At 45.6% G+C, this 19,850-nt stretch overlaps 1 protein-coding gene across 6 annotated transcripts in view; it reads left to right on the plus strand.

Annotated features, from left to right (window-relative positions):
- Positions 1-541: 541 nt before the first annotated feature.
- The window catches only part of szt2 (SZT2 subunit of KICSTOR complex), a 93,851-nt gene continuing 74,542 nt past the window's right edge, over positions 542-19,850 (plus strand). For 2 of the 6 annotated variants that reach the window (XM_042708935.1, XM_042708937.1), the window contains exons 1-28: positions 542-888; positions 1,904-2,029; positions 2,131-2,304; positions 2,964-3,134; positions 3,334-3,468; positions 3,654-3,822; positions 3,956-4,062; positions 4,177-4,387; positions 5,606-5,776; positions 6,061-6,292; positions 6,577-6,706; positions 7,209-7,354; positions 7,752-7,904; positions 8,150-8,264; positions 9,015-9,223; positions 9,520-9,756; positions 10,414-10,492; positions 11,068-11,156; positions 11,390-11,558; positions 12,127-12,241; positions 12,606-12,722; positions 13,036-13,236; positions 13,806-13,903; positions 15,150-15,291; positions 16,052-16,300; positions 16,703-16,904; positions 17,592-17,639; positions 19,077-19,201. In XM_042708935.1, the coding sequence (XP_042564869.1) occupies positions 865-888; positions 1,904-2,029; positions 2,131-2,304; positions 2,964-3,134; positions 3,334-3,468; positions 3,654-3,822; positions 3,956-4,062; positions 4,177-4,387; positions 5,606-5,776; positions 6,061-6,292; positions 6,577-6,706; positions 7,209-7,354; positions 7,752-7,904; positions 8,150-8,264; positions 9,015-9,223; positions 9,520-9,756; positions 10,414-10,492; positions 11,068-11,156; positions 11,390-11,558; positions 12,127-12,241; positions 12,606-12,722; positions 13,036-13,236; positions 13,806-13,903; positions 15,150-15,291; positions 16,052-16,300; positions 16,703-16,904; positions 17,592-17,639; positions 19,077-19,201 (4,144 nt within the window). In that variant the 5' untranslated portion in view covers positions 542-864. The remainder of the gene's footprint in view (positions 889-1,903; positions 2,030-2,130; positions 2,305-2,963; positions 3,135-3,333; positions 3,469-3,653; positions 3,823-3,955; positions 4,063-4,176; positions 4,388-5,605; positions 5,777-6,060; positions 6,293-6,576; positions 6,707-7,208; positions 7,355-7,751; positions 7,905-8,149; positions 8,265-9,014; positions 9,224-9,519; positions 9,757-10,413; positions 10,493-11,067; positions 11,157-11,389; positions 11,559-12,126; positions 12,242-12,605; positions 12,723-13,035; positions 13,237-13,805; positions 13,904-15,149; positions 15,292-16,051; positions 16,301-16,702; positions 16,905-17,591; positions 17,640-19,076; positions 19,202-19,850) is intronic. The other 4 variants (XM_031574568.2, XM_031574573.2, XM_042708936.1 and 1 more) reach the window with 3 other exon arrangements.

Below are 19,850 nucleotides of genomic sequence, written 5' to 3' on the forward strand. Positions count from 1 at the left end.
GTAAATTAGAATCTACGTCACCATAAATACGACAGTCAGACCTGCAAATTATGGTTGGCTTTTTAATTTCGTTCATTTTCAACAGTCACCAGACTTTTATTTTAACATGTTGTCAACCGTTTTCGGCCGCTATTGGTGTAACAGAAATAGGATTCAGCTAGGAAACATTACTATTGGTATGGTTTCGTTCCACAACAATAGAGAGGTGAAAAAGAGTCTAGTAGCAATGGAAAATAAACATTCGAGGAATCAATTTTGTGAGTAAATTTATTTTTGTACATATCTTAGAAAATTACTCACGAGTGAAGAACCCAGACTACTTTTGATGCACAGAAAAACTCTTTTAGGTAATGTAGCTAAAGTATACCCACATTATTTCGAGTTGTATTATCGAAAGATAAAGGCCTATGAATCAAGTATTGGAGTAGAACGTCTAATGTTTTGAATACCAATATGGTTTGTGAAACCCCATCATTTAATGACATACTTGTTCTACCTAGTTCCACTGACAGGTAAACCCACTGCTATCAATACTTTCCCTATTCCAACGTTGCGTCCGATTTGGGTTGGTGAAACAGCTACTAGGAAAAAGTACAGGGCTTTAAAACGATTTAACTTGAACTGTTTGGTATGTTTGTAGTTTAATTCATATATCTCTATACAAAAATCTAGTTGTACTCGGTGTAATTTAACGCATGGACACTTCCGGGTCAGCCTGCAGTTAAACCAAATAAACAACAATTTCTGAGAGCACTGCATGCGAAAGCTTACTCAAATCGATATAAAGTGGGTGTCTATCATCAGATATTTGCGGGGATCCTCTGCTCGGACAACGAACCTACCAGTAATGCACTACACCACGGCATGGCTGAAAGACAGGACAATGAGGTAAGTTAATATTCAACTTGTCTGCTAACCGGTCAGGTTAACTTCATGCATAACTACACTGTTTTAAGAACAGCCTATCTGTTTGGTAGTCTTCCAGATAGCTAAGTTGCTACTTGAAGAGCGATATTATAACTGCATCAATTGTTTGCATGTCCCTGATGTTGCTGTGCTTCGCCTCCAGTTGTTCTTCAGTGCATTTCCTCTATTGTTTCAAGATTATTTACTTACATTTGTATCTAACCTAAATGCAAGGAGACTAGTTAGTTAACTTATGTACCCGAGTGTGACATCATAACATGGACTGGAATGTATGTAGAGGCTTTACATTAAATGTATGGGGCGTGGAGAATAGCTTTCCAGCTAGCTTGTTTGCATTTTGTTGTTGTTTACCAACCACTCCCTTTGTGGACGAAAATAACACGAACCATGATGGCCCCTTCACAAAACGTTAATACATCTGGATAATGTTATTGTGGTGATACTCAAATGTCAAAAGTTAAGTAATTTGATATTGAGGAATCCCGAAGTCACGACAGTGCTGTCTCGTGTTAAAACTTGGCTTCCTGTCAAAACACCGTGCCTCTGAATGTCCTGCTCGCCACAGACACATTGCGCTTGTTTTCCGGAGGAAACACAGCGCCAGTGTATAGCCATGATCCCTATGGCCGATGATTTACCCCTGCGCATACTGTATACGCTCCAGGCAAAAGAGTGCCAGGAAGCTATTTTTGTACTCAAAGAAAAACAACTGTTCATGTTGCAAATCAGGAGAAGTCACTTGGTCATTTGGCTGGCAGTGATATAACCCTTCCTTGCGCTAGTAGCTGGCACATTTGAAATATTCAACAGTACAGCTCACACAAACCTGTAATAAATTATAGATTGCAGCAATGAAGAATGTTTGGTATTTTATTGGATTTCTTTTCTTTCTTTTTTTTACAACAGATGAAGGATAGCTAGACTACTTTATCTCAGATGCTGTTAAGCACATCTTGGTTTATTCACTTGTCCTTAGGTAGAGGAAGCAGACCAGGTTTTCCTGCTTATGAAGGAGGAGTACCGTATCTCTCGCAATGTCCGTCTCGCCTGGTTCCTGAGCAAACTCAATCAGGTCATTCAGCCCTCCCCTAAGGCTGAATTGGTGAGTAAGGCTACATTGATCACTCATTTGGCCTCTCTTCCTTTACTTGGTACACTGTCGGTGTGTTCATTCCCTCTTTCACACTTGATTTTGATTTTCAGGAGAAGTCTGAGAATGAGTTGGATATTCTGAGCATCCTGCCCAAAGGATGGCAGCCGGAGTTCTCTCCGTCTACCCTGCCCTACCAGCTGGTGCCCGCCACCCGCGTCAACTTCCTGGCGCGGCGCTACCGCTTCATCATAGAGCTGGACCTCAGCCCCTCCACAGGCATTGTGGTGAGAGTGCTGGTGTCCTGTTACGACATGAGATTGAGATTGAGATTATTGAGATTATTCTTATGTTAACATGACCGGAATGGCAAATGAAGCTCCACAATGTTACCACAAGAGCTCTTGCAACTGTGATTTTACAGTCTTTTTTTAAGTGTTGAGGGTCTACATTAAGGGGCTAGGGGGTGATTAAAATGGAAGCACGTTATCTGCACAAGACTTACACAGTGACTTGTTGTGTTGGGCTGAAGGATATTTGTGCTAGTCCTTTAAGTGCACTCACTGCATTAGATAGTCACAACAGCTTGAATGTACTAGCTTGTTGCTTGTGCTGTAAAAGCACTGTGCTCTGTGCCTCTCATTTAGGTCCATTAAGACCTAACACACCTAGACAGTTTATACAACAAGACAATAGTTCTTAAAGAGGTATACAGTTACTTTGTGTAATTGGATAGGAGAGAAGGATGTGACCTATAGAATCCCCCTTCTCATTCATTTGTTAAAATGCACACCAGAGTATGACATTGCTACTTACCAGAGTATGACATTGCTATTTAGGTCAGGGGCTGCTTACATGCCTTTTCCCGTCACCGACACTCCTGTTTCTCAAATGGATCCCATGGCTCATACATACGAGTGTTCTGACGTATCTCCTTTGGGTCCAGGATGACTGTACAGGTGAGATGATTTTCGACGAGGTGTTCCATGCCCTGTCCAGGTGTCTGCGTGGATTGGCCCGACCCTTCAAAGTGCCTGGCACCGACCTGCTCTTTAAGCCCAAGGTGTTCATCACCATCCTGGCCTACTCCTCAATCATCGGGCTCAGCACACACCAGGTGATTTAACACCTTTCACATATGACATGTCCATCATCATATACATACTTAAGCTATATGCGTTGCATTAGGTAGAAGAATCATGATAAGATAAATAGACATAGTGGGAACATTTTAGATGAGGGTTGGAGCCAGTATGCGATTGCAATATAGGTCCAGATATGGCAGAGGTGAAAGACTGGTGTTTGTGTGGCCTCAGGTGTTGGTGCAGGGCTGTCAGTTGGACGGGACAGACCTGGATACATTCCTGCAGCATATCTACCAACAGCTGCGTTCGGTGGAGAACAACATCGCAGAGGTGCTTCAGCAGCAGCATGACCAGGCCAGCGGACAGGTCAGACCTCTCACTCCGAGCACTCACCATATCTCATTGTCATCAGTGAAGTGAGTTATGTCAGCGGTTATGTCACTGCTGCAGAAAGGAATGCCAGTAAATGTGACTCAGTCGGATTGTCTCAGCTCATTTTCAAACTCTGTGTGTGTGTGTGTGTGTGTGTGTGTGTGTGTGCGCGCGCACAGCAGCAGTGTGATGGAGACACCATCTGCCATGGTCTGCCTAGTGATGGCATAGAAGAAGAGCCTCAGAGAAAGCTGGGTGTTTCCATGGTGACGGCGGATGTTGGACTGGTCAGTATGGTGCGGCAGGGCATCCTGGCTCTCCAGCTGCTGCCCCCAAACTCCAGCGCAGGTGGGCAGCCTTCCTCACACTCACACTCACACTCACACTCACACTCACACTCACACACACACACACACACACACACACACACACTGTGAACCCATGAAAACTGACTACTTATGCAGGTGTTACTCTATGGCAGGTATAATTATCATCACCGACGGAGTGACCAGTGTGCCAGACGTAGCTGTGTGTGAAACTCTACTCAACCAGCTGAGAAGTGGCACCATTGCCTGCTCTTTTGTCCAGGTGTGTTGCTAATTTTAAGGATGATGCACAGCTCAAGTGGAGTTCAGTTTCTGTTCAGTTTACTGGGAGATGAAAAGTGTCCCCTGAAGTGATGTGTGATTGGTTGACTGGCAGGTGGGCGGTGCGTACTCGTATGACTGCAGTTTCGGCTACATCCCCAACGTGGAGCTGATGAAGTTCATCTCCCTGGCGACCTTCGGCTCGTACCTGTCCACCTGCCCCGAGCTGGACCTGAGCTTCCAGGAGATGAATGCCTACCACAAGGCCTTCCTCATGTACTCCTTCCTCAAGACCAGCGAGTCCATGAACCCCGAGTACTACTGCTGTAAGACCACACGCCCTCATGCTGACATGATGCTTTAGATGGAGCTACAATATGCACAATGCTCTGTTGTGCCTTGAGCTATCTTGAGCTAATACGTGCCAGTGTATGTATACTTGCCTAACCAAAACAGGTTAGCCTATCATACAGATGACGCCCTATAGAATCAGGCGATAGCCCCAGTGCTGTTCTTTTAAAGCAGCAATAAGGAGTTCAGTTCCAAAACTAGCACGCTAACTACCTAAAAGGCTTGCAAAAACCTTGCAAACACCACCAACAGCCCAGTTGACACTGATAGAAGCTTGCCAACACACTAACTTGTGTCTTTTGGCAGTATAGCTGCCAATGTCATGCTGTGAAAGCTTTTCTTCCATTTTTGCAAGGTGTTCCAGCCAGGAAACACAGAACTACATAGTGCATATCCTGGCTGTCTAGTGGAAAAGACACAGGTGTTTATCTGTCCTGTCACATGACCATATGCTATCAAAATGAATGAGAGGATGATACCAAAACTAGTTGCCTACAAAACCGTACCTCCAAAAGTGTCAAATTGTTGCATAGTGTTACTTTAAGCTATGTAGTTAGCAGGCCCTTATGAAGCAGAGGGGCACGTGACTGTTTCTCCCCTGCTGTCAGTCCTGACTCACTGCTTGGCTCGGCAGCAGCTCACAGACAACCCAATAATCAGTGGAGGAGCACCGGGAGCAGACTCCCATTTCTAAAGATTTTTTAAAGCTGGAGCTGGAGTTCTTCTGTTGAAATTCCTGGCTCTTTTGGATATTTTCTTTTGGATATTTTGCATGTGTGACGTTGAGAATACTGATAGCTGCAAATCTTATCGTAACTAAGATGTTGCATCAACTGGAGCCATTAAAGACTGCCTCGCAGCAGAGTAAGAGGAACAGAAAGCCGTGTGTGTGCGCCCCGAAAGCTGTTTTAAGGGACTTTCATATCCATTTGTGGAGTCATTTACCAGCAGCTGCAGCATAATGTAGATCTGATGCTGAACACTGACATGCAACAACTACATTCATGTTTAATATTTGATCAGGCTAATTGTACACCCAGTACAACATAATTTTTATATTTGAGAACAGATGTTTTGGTGATGGGAGGATAATTGACGCAATTTGCATCTGTTTTTGAATTTTGTGTGTGTGTGTGTGTGCATGTGTGTGTGGTTATGTGTGTGTGTGTATGTGTGTGTGTATGTGTGCGCAGTCTCTCAGCACAAGCTCTTTAATGAACACCTGGTGTCGACCAGTGGGAATCCAGCACTCATGATGCGCAGGAAGAAACACACAGAGAAGGAAGTGCACGCCGACCTGGTTAGCGTGGTGTCTGTCCGACTCCGAGAGGGCTACACTATACGCGAGATAAACCTCACTAAAGGTACACACACACACACACACACACACACACACACACACACACACACACACACACGCACACACGCACACACTTAAAATCATAGATAACCATATAACCCATCTAAACTAAACAAAGAAAAAAAATGAATCAAGATGGCATCAAACCAGCCAGCTAACCCAGTCAATCCCACGTTTTCCCCATTCTATGAACTCCCTGAAATGGGTGCACACACGGGCATGAACTATTTAAATAACCCGGTCTCTGACTCCTTGCTTTAAATAACCCCTATCTGCCCTGGCCTGTAGGGGGCACCCAGCTGGAGGTGAAGCTGTTCCTGTTGTGGAAGCACAACATGCGGATCGAGTACCTGGCGGTGGCCTCCTGGCCTCTGGAGCCCGGCAAGCGCACCACCTGGGTGGAGGTGACCATGGAGGGCAGCTACGACATCCTGCACGACATCAGCTGCACCATGAGGAAGCCCATCACCAGCCCCTACCGCACCTCCGTCATCAGGCGCTTCTGGAACACTCTACAGAGGTGAGCTGCAGGGGCCAACTCAGGGCTGGGGCTCAAGGGATGTCTGAGTCGGGGGGCCAGTTAAGGGCAGTAATGTGGTAGCAGACCACTAGGGCACCAGAGGGAACTTGTTCCTTGAACAATCTCACTGTCTCTTTCCATGTCCATTTAAACTCATTTGCATTGTTTGCGATGGTGCTGACTTTCGATGCTGACTTTATTTCTCAAAGTCAAAGTCACCAAAGTCTTTGCTACGAGCTTGGGGTCTATCTAACTGCTTGTGTTGTGTTCTGATTCTTGTGTAGCATAAACCAGACGGATCAGATGCTGGTCCACCTGCAGTCCTTCAACTCCATTCCTGAGCACTACACCATCCCTGAGAGTACTAAGAATGGAGTTCCCCTCTTCTACATCCCTCCTGGATCCACCACCCCGGTGAGTACTGCTCCTTTTAATCGTTGTCCACAGGCAGCACAAGGTGTGCTAAATGTAGCTTTCACTGGTCAAGGGTTATTTTTAAGAATGGAGGAAGAATGAAACCGGTTTTTGTTCAGTTTCATCCAGTGTCTCTCTCTCTCTCTCCAGTCATAAATGTTCCTCTTCCTGCAGCTTAGCTCATAGAGCAAGGTGCTTACAACACCGTGGGCCCTAATTTCATTGACAGTCTATCCACTTTAATATCAATGAGCAGAGCAGCAGAGCAAAGTCCGTCGCCCATGAACTAACTATTGCCCTGCTTGCTGGGCACCGATGCCATTAGGGCCCCATGGGTTTGATGGGGAACATAAAGTGATTCAAATGTACAACTATAGTGCTGTAAGACCGGTGGGTAATAGTGTCTGCTCAATGATTAGAACGTAAATGTGATGTTAGGTTGCTGCTGTGTTTGCGGCTATGGAGGTTAATTAGCTGTGATGTTCTCGGTGGTCTCCTGCAGGTTCTGTCGCTGCAGCACAGCGGCTCCAAAGACTCCAGCCAATCACAGTTCGCCTCCTACTGGAAGCCCATCCTCTCCATGGACGCCAACTTCTGGCAGAGATGGCTGCACATGCACCGCATCGCCATCATCCTGGAGCACGACACGTGAGTCTCCCAACGCACTCCAAACACAGACAGACAGACAGACAGACAGACAGACAGACAGACAGACAGACAGACAGACAGACAGACAGACAGACAGACAGACAGACAGACAGACAGACAGACAGACAGACAGACAGATCGATCTAATGCAGTGGTGCAGAGATGACCTTATCCATTCCAACTTTAGTATGTAGTCAGGTTTTAGTGTGGAATGTTTCTAGCTATGGAGTTGCTGGCAGACTTAGGGCATGGATTTAGTGAAATGCATTCATACCTTTACATATTGTAAAGACCTCAGCAATTAAAATTATCTATGATTAAATATTCGCTTGTCCCAGTCTTTGTCATTTAGTTTGATAGTCAGTAATCATATCTCTCTCCTCACTCCAATCTGCAGGCCTGTACCTAGACACGTGCACAATGCTGGCAGCAACGGCCGCTTCAGCACCATCCAGTGTCGCATCTCCCACTCGGCCCTCACCTCCCTGCTGCGAGACTGGAGCAGCTTTGTGCTTGTGGAGGGCTATTCCTATGTGAAGCTCATCTACAGGTACAGTTGATTCATGGGAAATGTAGTCTCCAGATGGAATGGGGACAGGTGTGAAGGTGTAAAGTACTGATCTTTCATTTGGGATATGAGGTTGTCACTTTGACTGTTAAATACAATAACACACTGATAACAAAATATACAGTTACAGACACACACACACACACACACACACACACACACACACACACACACACACACACACACACACAGATACAAAGGTTAATTAATTTGTTTTGGTTCCGCAGTGCCTCTGACCAGCCACCCACTTCCTTCTACCTGGTGCGGCTGATCTCCAAAGCCCCGTGTATGGTGCTTCGCCTGGGCTTCCCCATCGGAACCCTGGCCCACACCAGGAACAAGGTGAGCCATGCCTCCCAACAGAACCTGATGTGTCTCAGCAGACAGTGAGTGACCTCAGGTTGTGTGTCTCAGCAGCCAGTGAGTGACCTCAGGTTGTGTGTCTCAGTAGACAGTGAGTGACCTCAGGTTGTGTGTGGAAATTACAGCAATGCATGCCCACCAATCTTTCATCCAAGCTACGTATCCACAGCACCAAGGACTAAAAAAGGGATTAGTTGATCCAGAATCACAGCTTTTAGAGGTGAAGCATGCATAAGTGGAATGTAAGGCAGTACAAAGAGGTTGTTACCCGTTATATGTTCAGCATAAGTAAAGATGAAGGTAAAATGATAATTTATAGGAACTAGCATTTTATCAACAATTGCAACTGCAAGCTGTAATGTTGGCACTCTGCGAACTTATCTGTCCACCTTAACTCCAGTCCAGCTCATCTTGCCCTGTAGAGCGGCTTCATGACGGCAGTGTGTTCTCTTCCACACAGACTTACCATGTAGAGCAGCCTAATGATAGCAGTGTGTTCTCTTCCACACAGATTGCCCTGTAGAGCAGCCTAATGACAGCAGTGTGTTCTCTTCCACACAGATTGCCCTGTAGAGCAGCCTAATGACAGCAGTGTGTTCTCTTCCACACCTGTGAAGCAGCCTCATGACGGCAGTGTCTTCTCTTCCTCATGATAGCAGTGTGTTCTCTTCCACACAGACTTACCATGTAGAGCAGCCTAATGACAGCAGTGTGTTCTCTTCCACACAGATTGTGGACATGCTGCGGGAGCAGATCCTGAGGCTGCGTTTCCCCCACCGCGTCCAGAACAAGGAGGCCACGCCCAAGACCAAGAGAAAACTCCTGGGCAACCACACCTCGCCCTCCAAATCGCCCCCGCTCCCGGCCCCCAAGCCTGCGCTGTCCGACCGGCCCTGCGTGGTGCTGCTCCACAAGCCCCTGGAGAAGCTGCTGATCAGGTGAGTGGACAGCACAAAGACAGGGCCTTTCTGTTTTGTTGGAAACAATTTTGAAACTGTTTCAGTGAATCAATGTATTTTCTTACTGTGCATCTGGGCATGTTGCCGGCAGCATAGAGTTCATTGATTTTGGGTAAAATATCATAAATATGATACGAAATATCCCTTCAGTGGGTTACCATGTGTTTCTAAATTGCACTTCAAATGTCTCCCACAGTTGTTGGGAATGTGATCATGGTTATTAATCACATAGTGTATGGGATGGTAGTGTGATGTCATTGCAAACCCTGTTACAGGTACGAGAAGCTCCCGCTGGACTTCCGAACGCCTTTCATCCTCAACATGGAGCCCTTTGCCCAGCCGCCCAACCTGGCCGCTCCCCTGAGCTCAGCGGCGGGCCGCACCGCCTCGTCCACGCTGGCCTCACTCTCACGCTACTTCCTGCACCAGCGCTGGGTGTGGACGGTGCAGAGCGGCCTGGGCCCCGCCGTCTCCCTGCAGGCCGTCGCTCACATCCTCTCCATGCTGGCCGAGTGAGTGTGCTGGCTGTTAGCAACAACACGCTAGTTCTGTTAGCGGTTACGGGGCCCTAATTTCATTGACAGGCAATGAGCGAAGCAACTAGCAAAGTCCATTGTGCATGAACTAAAGCTATCGTGTGGCATGTGGGAGCATAGCACTGACCCACCAATGTTTGCGCTTGATCATGGTATTAAATTAGCTAAATTATTTAGCCAAGTTATAGAATTAGCTTTAGCTCATGAGTGGTGGACTTTGCTTGTTGCTCGTTGCCAGTTACCCATCATTAAATTAATGGCCCATAGTAAGAAGCTCAGAACTGTTCGCTAGCTCAGTGGTTGTGTAGGAAGTGGATGTGGATATATGGATATTTCTTTTTTCAAACATTTCCTCACCGTCAAGCATACATAATTGTAGCAAAAGTTCCAAGTGGTAAAACATGTCTGATTTCAACAGGCTCTGTTATTGGGGAAAAACAAATAATGTCATTCACTGACATCCAACCGTTGTGTGTGCACTGCATGATTCGACTTTTAATTAATCTCCTTAGTCTGAAAGCCTTATGTTGTTGTCTTGTATGTCGTTCCTTGAGCTTCCCTGTGATTTGAATTTCAAAGGTGCAGATTTTTGTTTGTTTATTTATTTATTTATTTTGTGTTTGTGATGCCCAGGATCCGCATATGTGAGGGCTTTCACTACGCTGCCAGTGGCGAAGGTATCGTCAACATGGTGACAGAACTTCAGATGAAGGTGAGTGGGCTCAATAGCCCTCAGGCACTGCAGCGGCAGGAGCACAGAAGGCCCAGTCTAATAACACACCGAAACGGCACAAATCACGTGAAGCGCTCCACGGGGGAAGTCCTTACTTTTCATGCACTGTTTTAAGCTTTTAGAGCAGCCGCAAATCACAGCCTGTAACACCGCAGCGCTTCACAGTCTGAGGGAAATAGTGTAGACCAGGGGTGGCCGCTGTGGCGGGGAGCTTTTATTGGATCGTCACCCCAGAGCAAGAGCTCACATGCTGGGATTCTTTCATCACAAGATCTCAGTACCGGGTAATCCACAAGGCAGTGTTTTGGTAAACATTTCTGTTACATGCCACCAGAGTGAAGTTTAAGGTCTCTAGTGTTAGTTGATGGAACTGACAAGTAAGTGTTAATTGCGTGGACTGCGTATCGATTCTCATTCTTGATGCCAGAAAGTTCTCTAGTGTATCATCAGTCTTTCAGTATCACTAAGGACTTCTAAGGATTCTCCTGTGATCGTGTGTGTGTGTGTGTGTGTGTGTGTGTGTGTGTGTGTGTGTGTGTGTGTGACCACCCCAGGGGCTGCCTGCTGCTGTGGAGGAAGAGAGTCACACCTGTATAGTCCAGTACATCCTCTTCCCCCCCCACTCCACATCAACCAAGGATAGGTGAGACTCTCCTTGGAAAGTGATGGACCTCTCTCTCACACACACACACACACACACACACACACAGATACAGATGCTGAAATCAGAAGAATTATTATTATATATTTTTTTATCTGCCAGTGTATCAGAGTATCCAATTGCAGTAATTGTATTTCTTTGGCTGGTAGTTTTCAGGGTACTGTCCTTGTTCTTCTCTGTTTCCGTCTTTGTCTTTCTCTCATGTGACCTCTCAGCTTCTCCACTGATGATGACAACGACACTGAGGTGGAGGCCATCGACATGGACACGGAGCTGAACCTGGTGACGGAGTGCTGGGTGGAGCCTCAGAGCGGCACCGTGTGGAACGCTCTGGAGCAACAGCGCCACCTACTGGGCCTCACCTACCAGGAGATCCCTCAGGCAGTCAGTAGCCACACGTTTATATTACAATTATTTATTTATTTAGCAAATGCTTTAGTCCTGAAATACAGATATACACATTTGTGTTTTTCTTAATATTCAAAATAGTTTTTAAGGGAATTTCATGGTGACAAAGTTAGCCTTTCCAGCCTTCTGTTGCATTAGCTTTAGTTATTAGTGTTAGTGGGCCATTTCAGGTGCAATTAGAAACAGTAAAAAGGTTATTAAAGGTGATCCATGATTCTAATCCAATATAATTTTTGTCAAATTCAGTCAATTGTTAACTGTTCAGTGTGTGCACTCAAAAAACCTGGTGTTTATTGTAAGTCCTGGTCTTGTAAATTGAAAAACTGAGCCGTAAACAATCAACATGTCGCTTCAGGAGCAGGAAGGTAGTGGTGTAATTCGATTGGCTGTTGAGCTGAAATATCAACAACCTTTCCCCAGAATCGCAGACTCCATTTTTAAGTGGCATTTTGAAATGAATATTTATACTCCAGGCTGTTGGAACTTTTTCCTTACTGGGTGGCAATTAGAAGTTGCAAATGAGAGTCCTTTGTGCCCTTGTCAGATATTCCCCCGAGACGTGGCGTGCATGTCCACCATGATGACCTTCGAGTACCTGAGCCAGTTGTGCCAGAATAAGGAGCAGGTGTACCCCTTCTGTGCCGCCAAGGACCCTGCTGGTGAGTGTTGTTGCCATCTTGAGGTAAACACAGACCGGTGAAGCCTCCCACACAGCTGTGTGCCAATCCAGTTCCAGTTTGAGTTCTGCTTGTGGGAAGTGTTACACACTGGCATGTTTGGATGAACCTGTTTTTAATGTGTTATGGTGTTCTTCATAAAAATTTAGGAGAGACGTATGGTTGTTGTTTTTAATTTTTAATTAGTTTTCTCCATCAACACAGATGAGTTATAGCTTGGCTTTAGGTACAGAGATGTAATGTGTTATCTTAAAGTTATCCTCATACACAGAGTTACGCCAGGACATCTGTTTGTTCATGAATGTAAACTCTTGGCCTCCTCTCGTGCCATTGTTTCTGTGTTCAGCGAGGGAGGTTCCTGCCAGTACTGAAAGCATCCAGACGGTGCCCTTCCAGTTTGACCTAATGAAGCTTCTACCCAAGTGCCAACAGATCGAGATCTTCTTCCTCACCCTCAGCAGAGGTACAGCGTCTCAAACACCTTCTGTGGCTTTTAAATACAACTAGAACTACGATCCCAGGATTGTTCCATTTTAAACAAAATTTTAGTAATCCCAGTTTTCAGGGATTCCACATACTGATAGACTCCATACCACACCTATATACTGTAAGTCACTTCGGAAGAAGCATCTGTGCAATGAACAAATTAAATAAGTGCTTTGCTCATCTGAAATGCATTGTCAGACCTTGTTAGTCATTAACAGCTTGTCAGTCGTGACATTTGGTGTGAAGTCACAGGACGTTCACTTGTATTCCTGTCTCCCTCTGTATTTCAGTGGAGAATGAGGAGGTGCCCTTGAGCGGCCCCTCTCTGCCCAACGAGCTCCTGCTCAGCCTCTTCCACAGCTCCCTGCAGCAGGACCTCAGTGACCGGGAGATCCCATTGGCCGACGCTGACCATGTGACCTTCATGCATCACATCCTGAATAGAGAGAGGGACGGTCATGTGGCCCCTTTCACCCTGCCTGTTATCAAAGGTAACTTCTCTTTCACCCTGCCTGTTATCAAAGGTAACTTCTCTTTCACACTGCCTGTTATCAAAGGTAACTTATCTTTCACACTGCCTGTTATCAAAGGTAACTTCTCTCCAAAGCTCATCTGAGATGATGGGGGAGAGAATGACTAGGGAATCAGTAATTCAAACTTAAAATGAGCACTTTTCTGGTAATGTGACTGTAGATATGAGTTAGGCCATGGTATGACTAAAGTGATGATGTGACATGAAATATGTAGTATGATAACTCCTTTCCTGTTTATTGTGTATCCTATTTCAGTTTTTTTCAACATAAAGTTTCAGTATTAAAAAATTCCGTATATTGCTCTGACCTAATGGAAAACTCAGTGCTGAAAGTATGACTTTGTGACCTATTATTTTGTTCTGTGCTCATTTAAAATAATGACTTTGCTGTATAATAACTTAGCTTCTTGTATTGCTGTATTGACATTTCCAGCAGTCCCGCCCTAATCACCTACGCAACTTGATAACCTTTGCAGAGATAATAACGTAATGATCATGTGACGAGGCTTTCTTCTTGTTTGTGCACAGAGGAGTGTCTAAGGCCTCCGGAGAGGCAGGACCCAGTCATGTCCGCTCACACCATAGGCAACAGTAAAGACGTCACTGGATCCAACAGTACCCTACAGGTGAACTCTTCAACTTGGACTTACCCCACTAGTTTATTTTTTTAATGTATTTTATTATAGTTTGTTTTAACTATGTTCTTACTATGTACTGTGGCACTCTGAGATTCATCTGAATGTAGAGTGCGCTATAAATTAAATACATTATTATTATTATTATTATTATTATTATAACTATTATTATTACTAAAATCCACAAATTAGGCCTACCACTTCTCCACAGCAAAACCCATATTTAATTGACGTCACACCATAAAATTAATGTAGGGCCTACTTGTATTCCTGCATTCATAACATATTAGCCCAAGTCTCACCTCAGATTTTAAATAGATTTTTTTATTGTACTGTGGAGTTATGTAGGGACTATTTTCTTCTCAAAGTTCACATTATATTCTTCATCAGATTAGCTTGTTACATGCATGTTGATTTCTTCCCCACACATAAAACTGTATATACGTCATGTCAGTCACACGGTAACCGTAAGTTACAAGAAAACACATTACCCAACAATATAACCACCGTAGTTGGTTTAACATTATGCTTTTCTTTCAGGACTATGAACTCTTGCACAAAGATTTAACTGGCCTACCAGTGGCGTCCTTGTAGACAGTAAATCTAAAGCTCTCCCCGCTCATGTTACAGCACCACACTAGCCGACACTTCAGACTCTCTATGCCTCTTTCCGAGAGCTCCCTTTTCACTTTGTGATTGAGGCATGAGAACAACGACTAGACTCCTATTGTTCATATATTTTCTACAATTGTAATTACTTTTCTGAAGGAACACACACACACTCTATGACCCATTTAGAATGAATCCACCACTCACTAACCCACCAGTTGAGAAACACTACTTTACAGCTAAACTTTTAGACCTGAGTCACTAAAAACCACAGGCAAGGCCACACCATACACAGACCTTAAATACACATATATATATATATATATATATATATATAAATGAATAAAAAGAAGAATTTACTTTCACGGTTAGTCAGCTTTGCAGAGTCAGCCAAGATTACTTAATCTTGTTTAGCTAGCTTTAGATAATCTGGGTATTTCAGGGAAATATGCATCAGAGATGATGTACGAATGTCAAGTACAATTTCCCAGACAGTGTCTTCAGTCTAAAATACGCCAAACTGTGATTTAAAATTTCAATTTTCCTTAATCCGCCCCAGTGGGGCCCACTGAGAGGCCCTTGGTGACATGTGTCATGTGTTCTCTCCGCGGCCCTTCTGCCCCGACAGAGTTTCAGCAACACCGAGCTGGTGGACGAGGAGTCGGCGCCGGAGGGGACGGCGGAGTGCTCGACACCCCAGTGGAAATGCTACGCCAAATATGTCAACCCGCAGCAAATCTTTCTCACCTTTCTACCCGCCACCTTCACCGGTACAGGGAATTAGATGCTTTATATTAAGAGTGTTATCTTTGCAGGGGAATGATGGTGTTAATGGATTGTTCATCCAGAAATGGAAACTGCCATGATATACTCTCAACCTAATGCCAGTGTCAAGCTGTAATAGGTTTGTTTGACTGTGTAACACAAGATGAGCTACCCAGCAGAATCTTCCAGTATCCTTATTCTAGACAGGGAAAGGGAATGGACACTACTATTTTTAGGTCACTGACATCCTGCTGGTTTGAATCATTTTCTGTCACATAGACCTAATATGGATTTATACATGGAGGCTGAGTAGAATATTACATTTTTAAGTGTATTATCCCACTATGACTAAATTCTCATAACACTGTTCATCCATACCCTAGTCTCTCTCATAGAGGCAGTAGGTGAAGTATTTATAACAGGGGTAACTAATGATGTGGTGGTAAATGACTAGATGGAATAAAAAACACCATCTCAGACCGTGTGCAAGGCAATAAGAGCACAGCACCAAATTAAAATCCAGGAAATTCAAGCGTGTAAAAGTGTAAGCAGTCTGTGTTGCTGTAATTTGTCTGGCTCTTCTCCCCCCTCTCTATGTAGATGTGCAGACCCTGATGCTGTAATGGTCTGGCTCTTCTCCCCTCTCTCTATGTAGATGTGCAGACCCTGATGCTGTAATGGTCTGGCTCTTCTCCCCTCTCTCTATGTAGATGTGCAGACCCTGATGCTGTAATGGTCTGGCTCTTCTCCCCCCTCTCTATGCAGATGTGCAGACCCTCATGTCGTCAGGGCTGGAGACTGAGTTTACAGCTAATGGCAGTTTCCAGGACGATGAGCACACCCTCAGCCAGTCTCAGATGGACTCCAACTCCGGCTCCGTCAACGGACTGGTAGACTCAGGGGGCCCTCAGGGGCCCTCCTCCCCGCTTCGTTGCCCTGCCAACCCAGCCACTGCAGAGGTGGAGGTGTTGGCCAGCCTGAACTCTGAGCAGGCCAACGGGACCACCGGCCCAGGTAAGGCCTGCACCTTCAGCTGTCTGAGGAGAGGGCTTATTTCACTTAAGGTCTGAGCACAGTTAGCGAAGTCTCTGCATTGGAAGTGTTTTCAGTAACTAAAGGCCAATTCAGGTTTGGTTTGTATTTAAAGTGGATGAAATGTGATGTGGAAAACAAACACACGTTAATGTAATGTGTAAGCACAAATGTTGTGATAGGAACATTATTCGATCTGACCAGTTCACTTGAATCATAGTTGAATCTGTCCTTTTTTTTGTGTAAATGCTGTCCATCAGTGTTGCTCGGCGTCACATCTCTCTGTCTCTTTTTAAAGTCTTCATTTGAACGCCCCCGTTTTTTCCTAATCCCCCCCAAGCGTTTTGAACTCAGTGCTGTTATGTGTGTCCTCGTGAAACACAGAGGAGAGAGACGGCGTTCAGTTCGCCGAGCCGCAGCGGCGCGACCTCCGCATCACCTTCAGTCGCCAGGTGTCCCAGCAGAGCTCGGGGGACGCCGCCCGTCCCCGCTGCCCCGTCTACGTCTACAACTGCTCTCTGGACTCCCTGAAGGAGCAGCTGGTCAACCCCAATGCCGGCCGCCAGCCTCGAGACGTCTTCTTCAGGTACCCCCCTCCCCCCCCCCGAAACCGCCTGGCACATTAGCTGTGTGGGACCCTTTGAACTGGTTTCCCAGACAGGGATTAGCTGTAATCCTGGCCTAAATCACATGTCAAAGGCTGGATTTCCATGGAAAATCCCAAATTTACCTCAGAAGTAGACTTTTAAATGGTGACTCATAAAGCCTACCCCAGCATGACATTGTAGCACCGCTTTCATTAGCGAGCTTGTGAAAGTCACGGCAACACTTTACTTGAACTCTCCGTTATAGGGCTGACATAACCATGGCATAATCATGTTGTGCCAGATGCCAAATACTAGCATAACATTTCATGACTGATTTTCTGACTGTTAGGTTATCATTATCTGTGATTGTTATGACAATTTTCACTAGGCTTATTACCATGTGACATTATGTGTAGTCGTCTTATGGTTGACATAACAATTTCCGATAACGATAACATGACATGTAACATCATCAAACATCAGCGATGAATAATGAAAGGATATGGCCTCTTCCATGATGAGTTTATGACACGGTTATGTCTGATGACAGAACATTCAACTCAAGTGTTTCCAGAGTTATTACCCCAGTTTTAAGATGGCTGCCAGATGGCGGCACGTTACAAGCACACAGTCCTAATGTTGAAATCTCTTGCCTTTTGTGTTTTTCCCCCCTGATGTGAGAATAGACCCCAAGATGCAGACTCCTGGGAACTGTATACGCAGATGAAGTTCAGGTAGCGCTGCTCTCTGCTCCCCGCTCTGCCTCTCCTCTCCACTCTCCTCCACCCCCTCCGGCTCCTCCGCCCTTCTCGCAAAAAGGCGAGGCATGGTGGAGGGTTGTGGCGTGGAGGGGGGGGCTTGGGGGGGAAGGGGTGGGTGGGGTGGGAGGCGGATAAGACTCATGGGTTGGGGGGGGGGGGGGGGCAGAAATGCTAGGCGCGGGAACCACCTTGCTGGAAGGGAGACAGCAGCCATTGCTTGCAAACGATATTGACAGGAGATGAGCGTTTATTAAATCTGTTTGGCAAAACGTGCTTCAGCAGCTGTTCTGTATCTCATTATGGGAACCTCATAAACAAAACACTTTTCACAGAGTGCTTCACCGTGACCACACCGCAAATACATGCAATTAGTCTCCGGTCCGGTGGGCATGCTGACATATCCCACAAGGCCTCAGGTCCTGTCAATGGTCATTTCCTGCCAAAACAAAAGCCTTTCGCCTCCTAGAAGGCTGTCTCTCCAGGGGGTGGATATGGGTGGTTATTATGGGATGCAAGCAGCGGCCTCTCTTTCTTGTGATTGGAAAAGGCACATGTCACATGGGTCTGGAATGAAACAGTGGCTCTGTCATGATTTGTCCAGTGTGGGTGGACTTCAGCCCCACGTCTTCTCTCCTGGTTCTTTGGGTCCTTTTTGAGGTTGTGGTTCCCTCTCCTAAACTGATCAATCACTGCAATCAAATGTCCTGAATACTATTACCCTTCTGAGTGCCTGTGACCTAAATATCCAACAGACTTCCAGCGAATGCAGTTGCGGCAGCATAACATAATCCTTCAGTTTGGATGCAGTTTGTGTGCGTTCTCATGTGTACTTTGGAGTGGTAAAATGTGGCTTTCTGTTTGTGCTTGGGCTTAAAACCTAATTGCATGCCTCTGATCCTCTCACTGGCCTTCTGGCTTGTCTTCTCTGTTTGTCTTGACCTCTGGCAGCTACAAATTGATTAAATACTCATGAATGCATAATGTGGAGTCGAATGGGTTTTAAATGAGGTGCACTGTGATATCTACAAGGAACCCAGGGGTGAATTGTGTTTTTGCAAGGGAGATGAGCAAGTGGACTGTGAAACCACGTCTTGCTCTTTTTTTAATGGTGTGTCTGTGTGTGTGTGTGTGTGTGTGTGTGAGAGAGAGAGAGAGTGTGTGTGTGCGTGTGTGCGTGTGTGTGTGTGTACACTAACCACCTCTTTGCCTGATCCAAGTCCCCCTGCTCCAAGGGGATGTTGGGGTCTCTCTGGTGGTGGTGTGGAGAATGTTTTTCAGAGTGGGCCTAACACTGGTTGAATGTGTGTGTGTGTGTGTTTGTGCATGTGTGTGTGTGTGTGTGTGTGTGTGTGTGTGTGTGTGTGTGTGTGTGTATCTGCTTCCTGTATCCCCCCCCCCCCCCCATCTCAGGTCTCTGTCTCAGGAGCGTGGGAGCACCCCTACCTGGACGGAGCTGATGCACCCCCATAAGCATAAAGAGCTGGCCAACTACTGCAGCCTCCTGCAGGAGCATTACCACCAGAGCTACGTCAAAGGTGAGAACACACACGATATCACACCCTGACCTAGTATTCACATATTGTAAAATACATAACACCTGAACTATATCAGTAACTATACTACACTATATATGCTATGTATAGTAACTAAACTGTGTGTGTGTGTGTGTTCAGTTCAGAATGATTGGAAATGCTGTAAATGGGCCTGTTTCCTTCCACTCCAAACTCCTCTCAGTTGAGGGATTCCACACGATAGGCTCCCCCAGTGAAACTGGAGCTGAGATATCGTCTAGCAGAGCCTGCCCCTGCCAAGCAGGGATTAATGCCAGTCATCGTCTGGAATTCACCCACATGCTTTAGAATTAGAGGAGGCTTAAGACACCGTCTGAAGTTTCAGTGGTATTTTTGTGTACAGAGTACGGAGTCCATTTTGGTTTTGGATTAAGCTGCACGCTTAGGTGACCACGTAAAATATGAAATAGTTAAATGCATTAGATTACATTTGTCTGAGGAGCTCCGAATGCTTAAATGCATTAGAGCATGTCTCGTGTGAGAGGCTGTGGGTTGTTATTGAATTGTGAGCGGGGCTTTAGGAAGTGATGCAGGTGTGGAGAAGCATATGCTCATAACTCTTGAGCTGCTAAGGGCGTCCGAGTCAGGAGCCTATTACAGGTAAATGACAGGG

This window comes from Clupea harengus, chromosome 10 (assembly GCF_900700415.2).
Source record: "Clupea harengus chromosome 10, Ch_v2.0.2, whole genome shotgun sequence".
In the NCBI taxonomy this organism is placed as follows: domain Eukaryota; kingdom Metazoa; phylum Chordata; class Actinopteri; order Clupeiformes; family Clupeidae; genus Clupea; species Clupea harengus.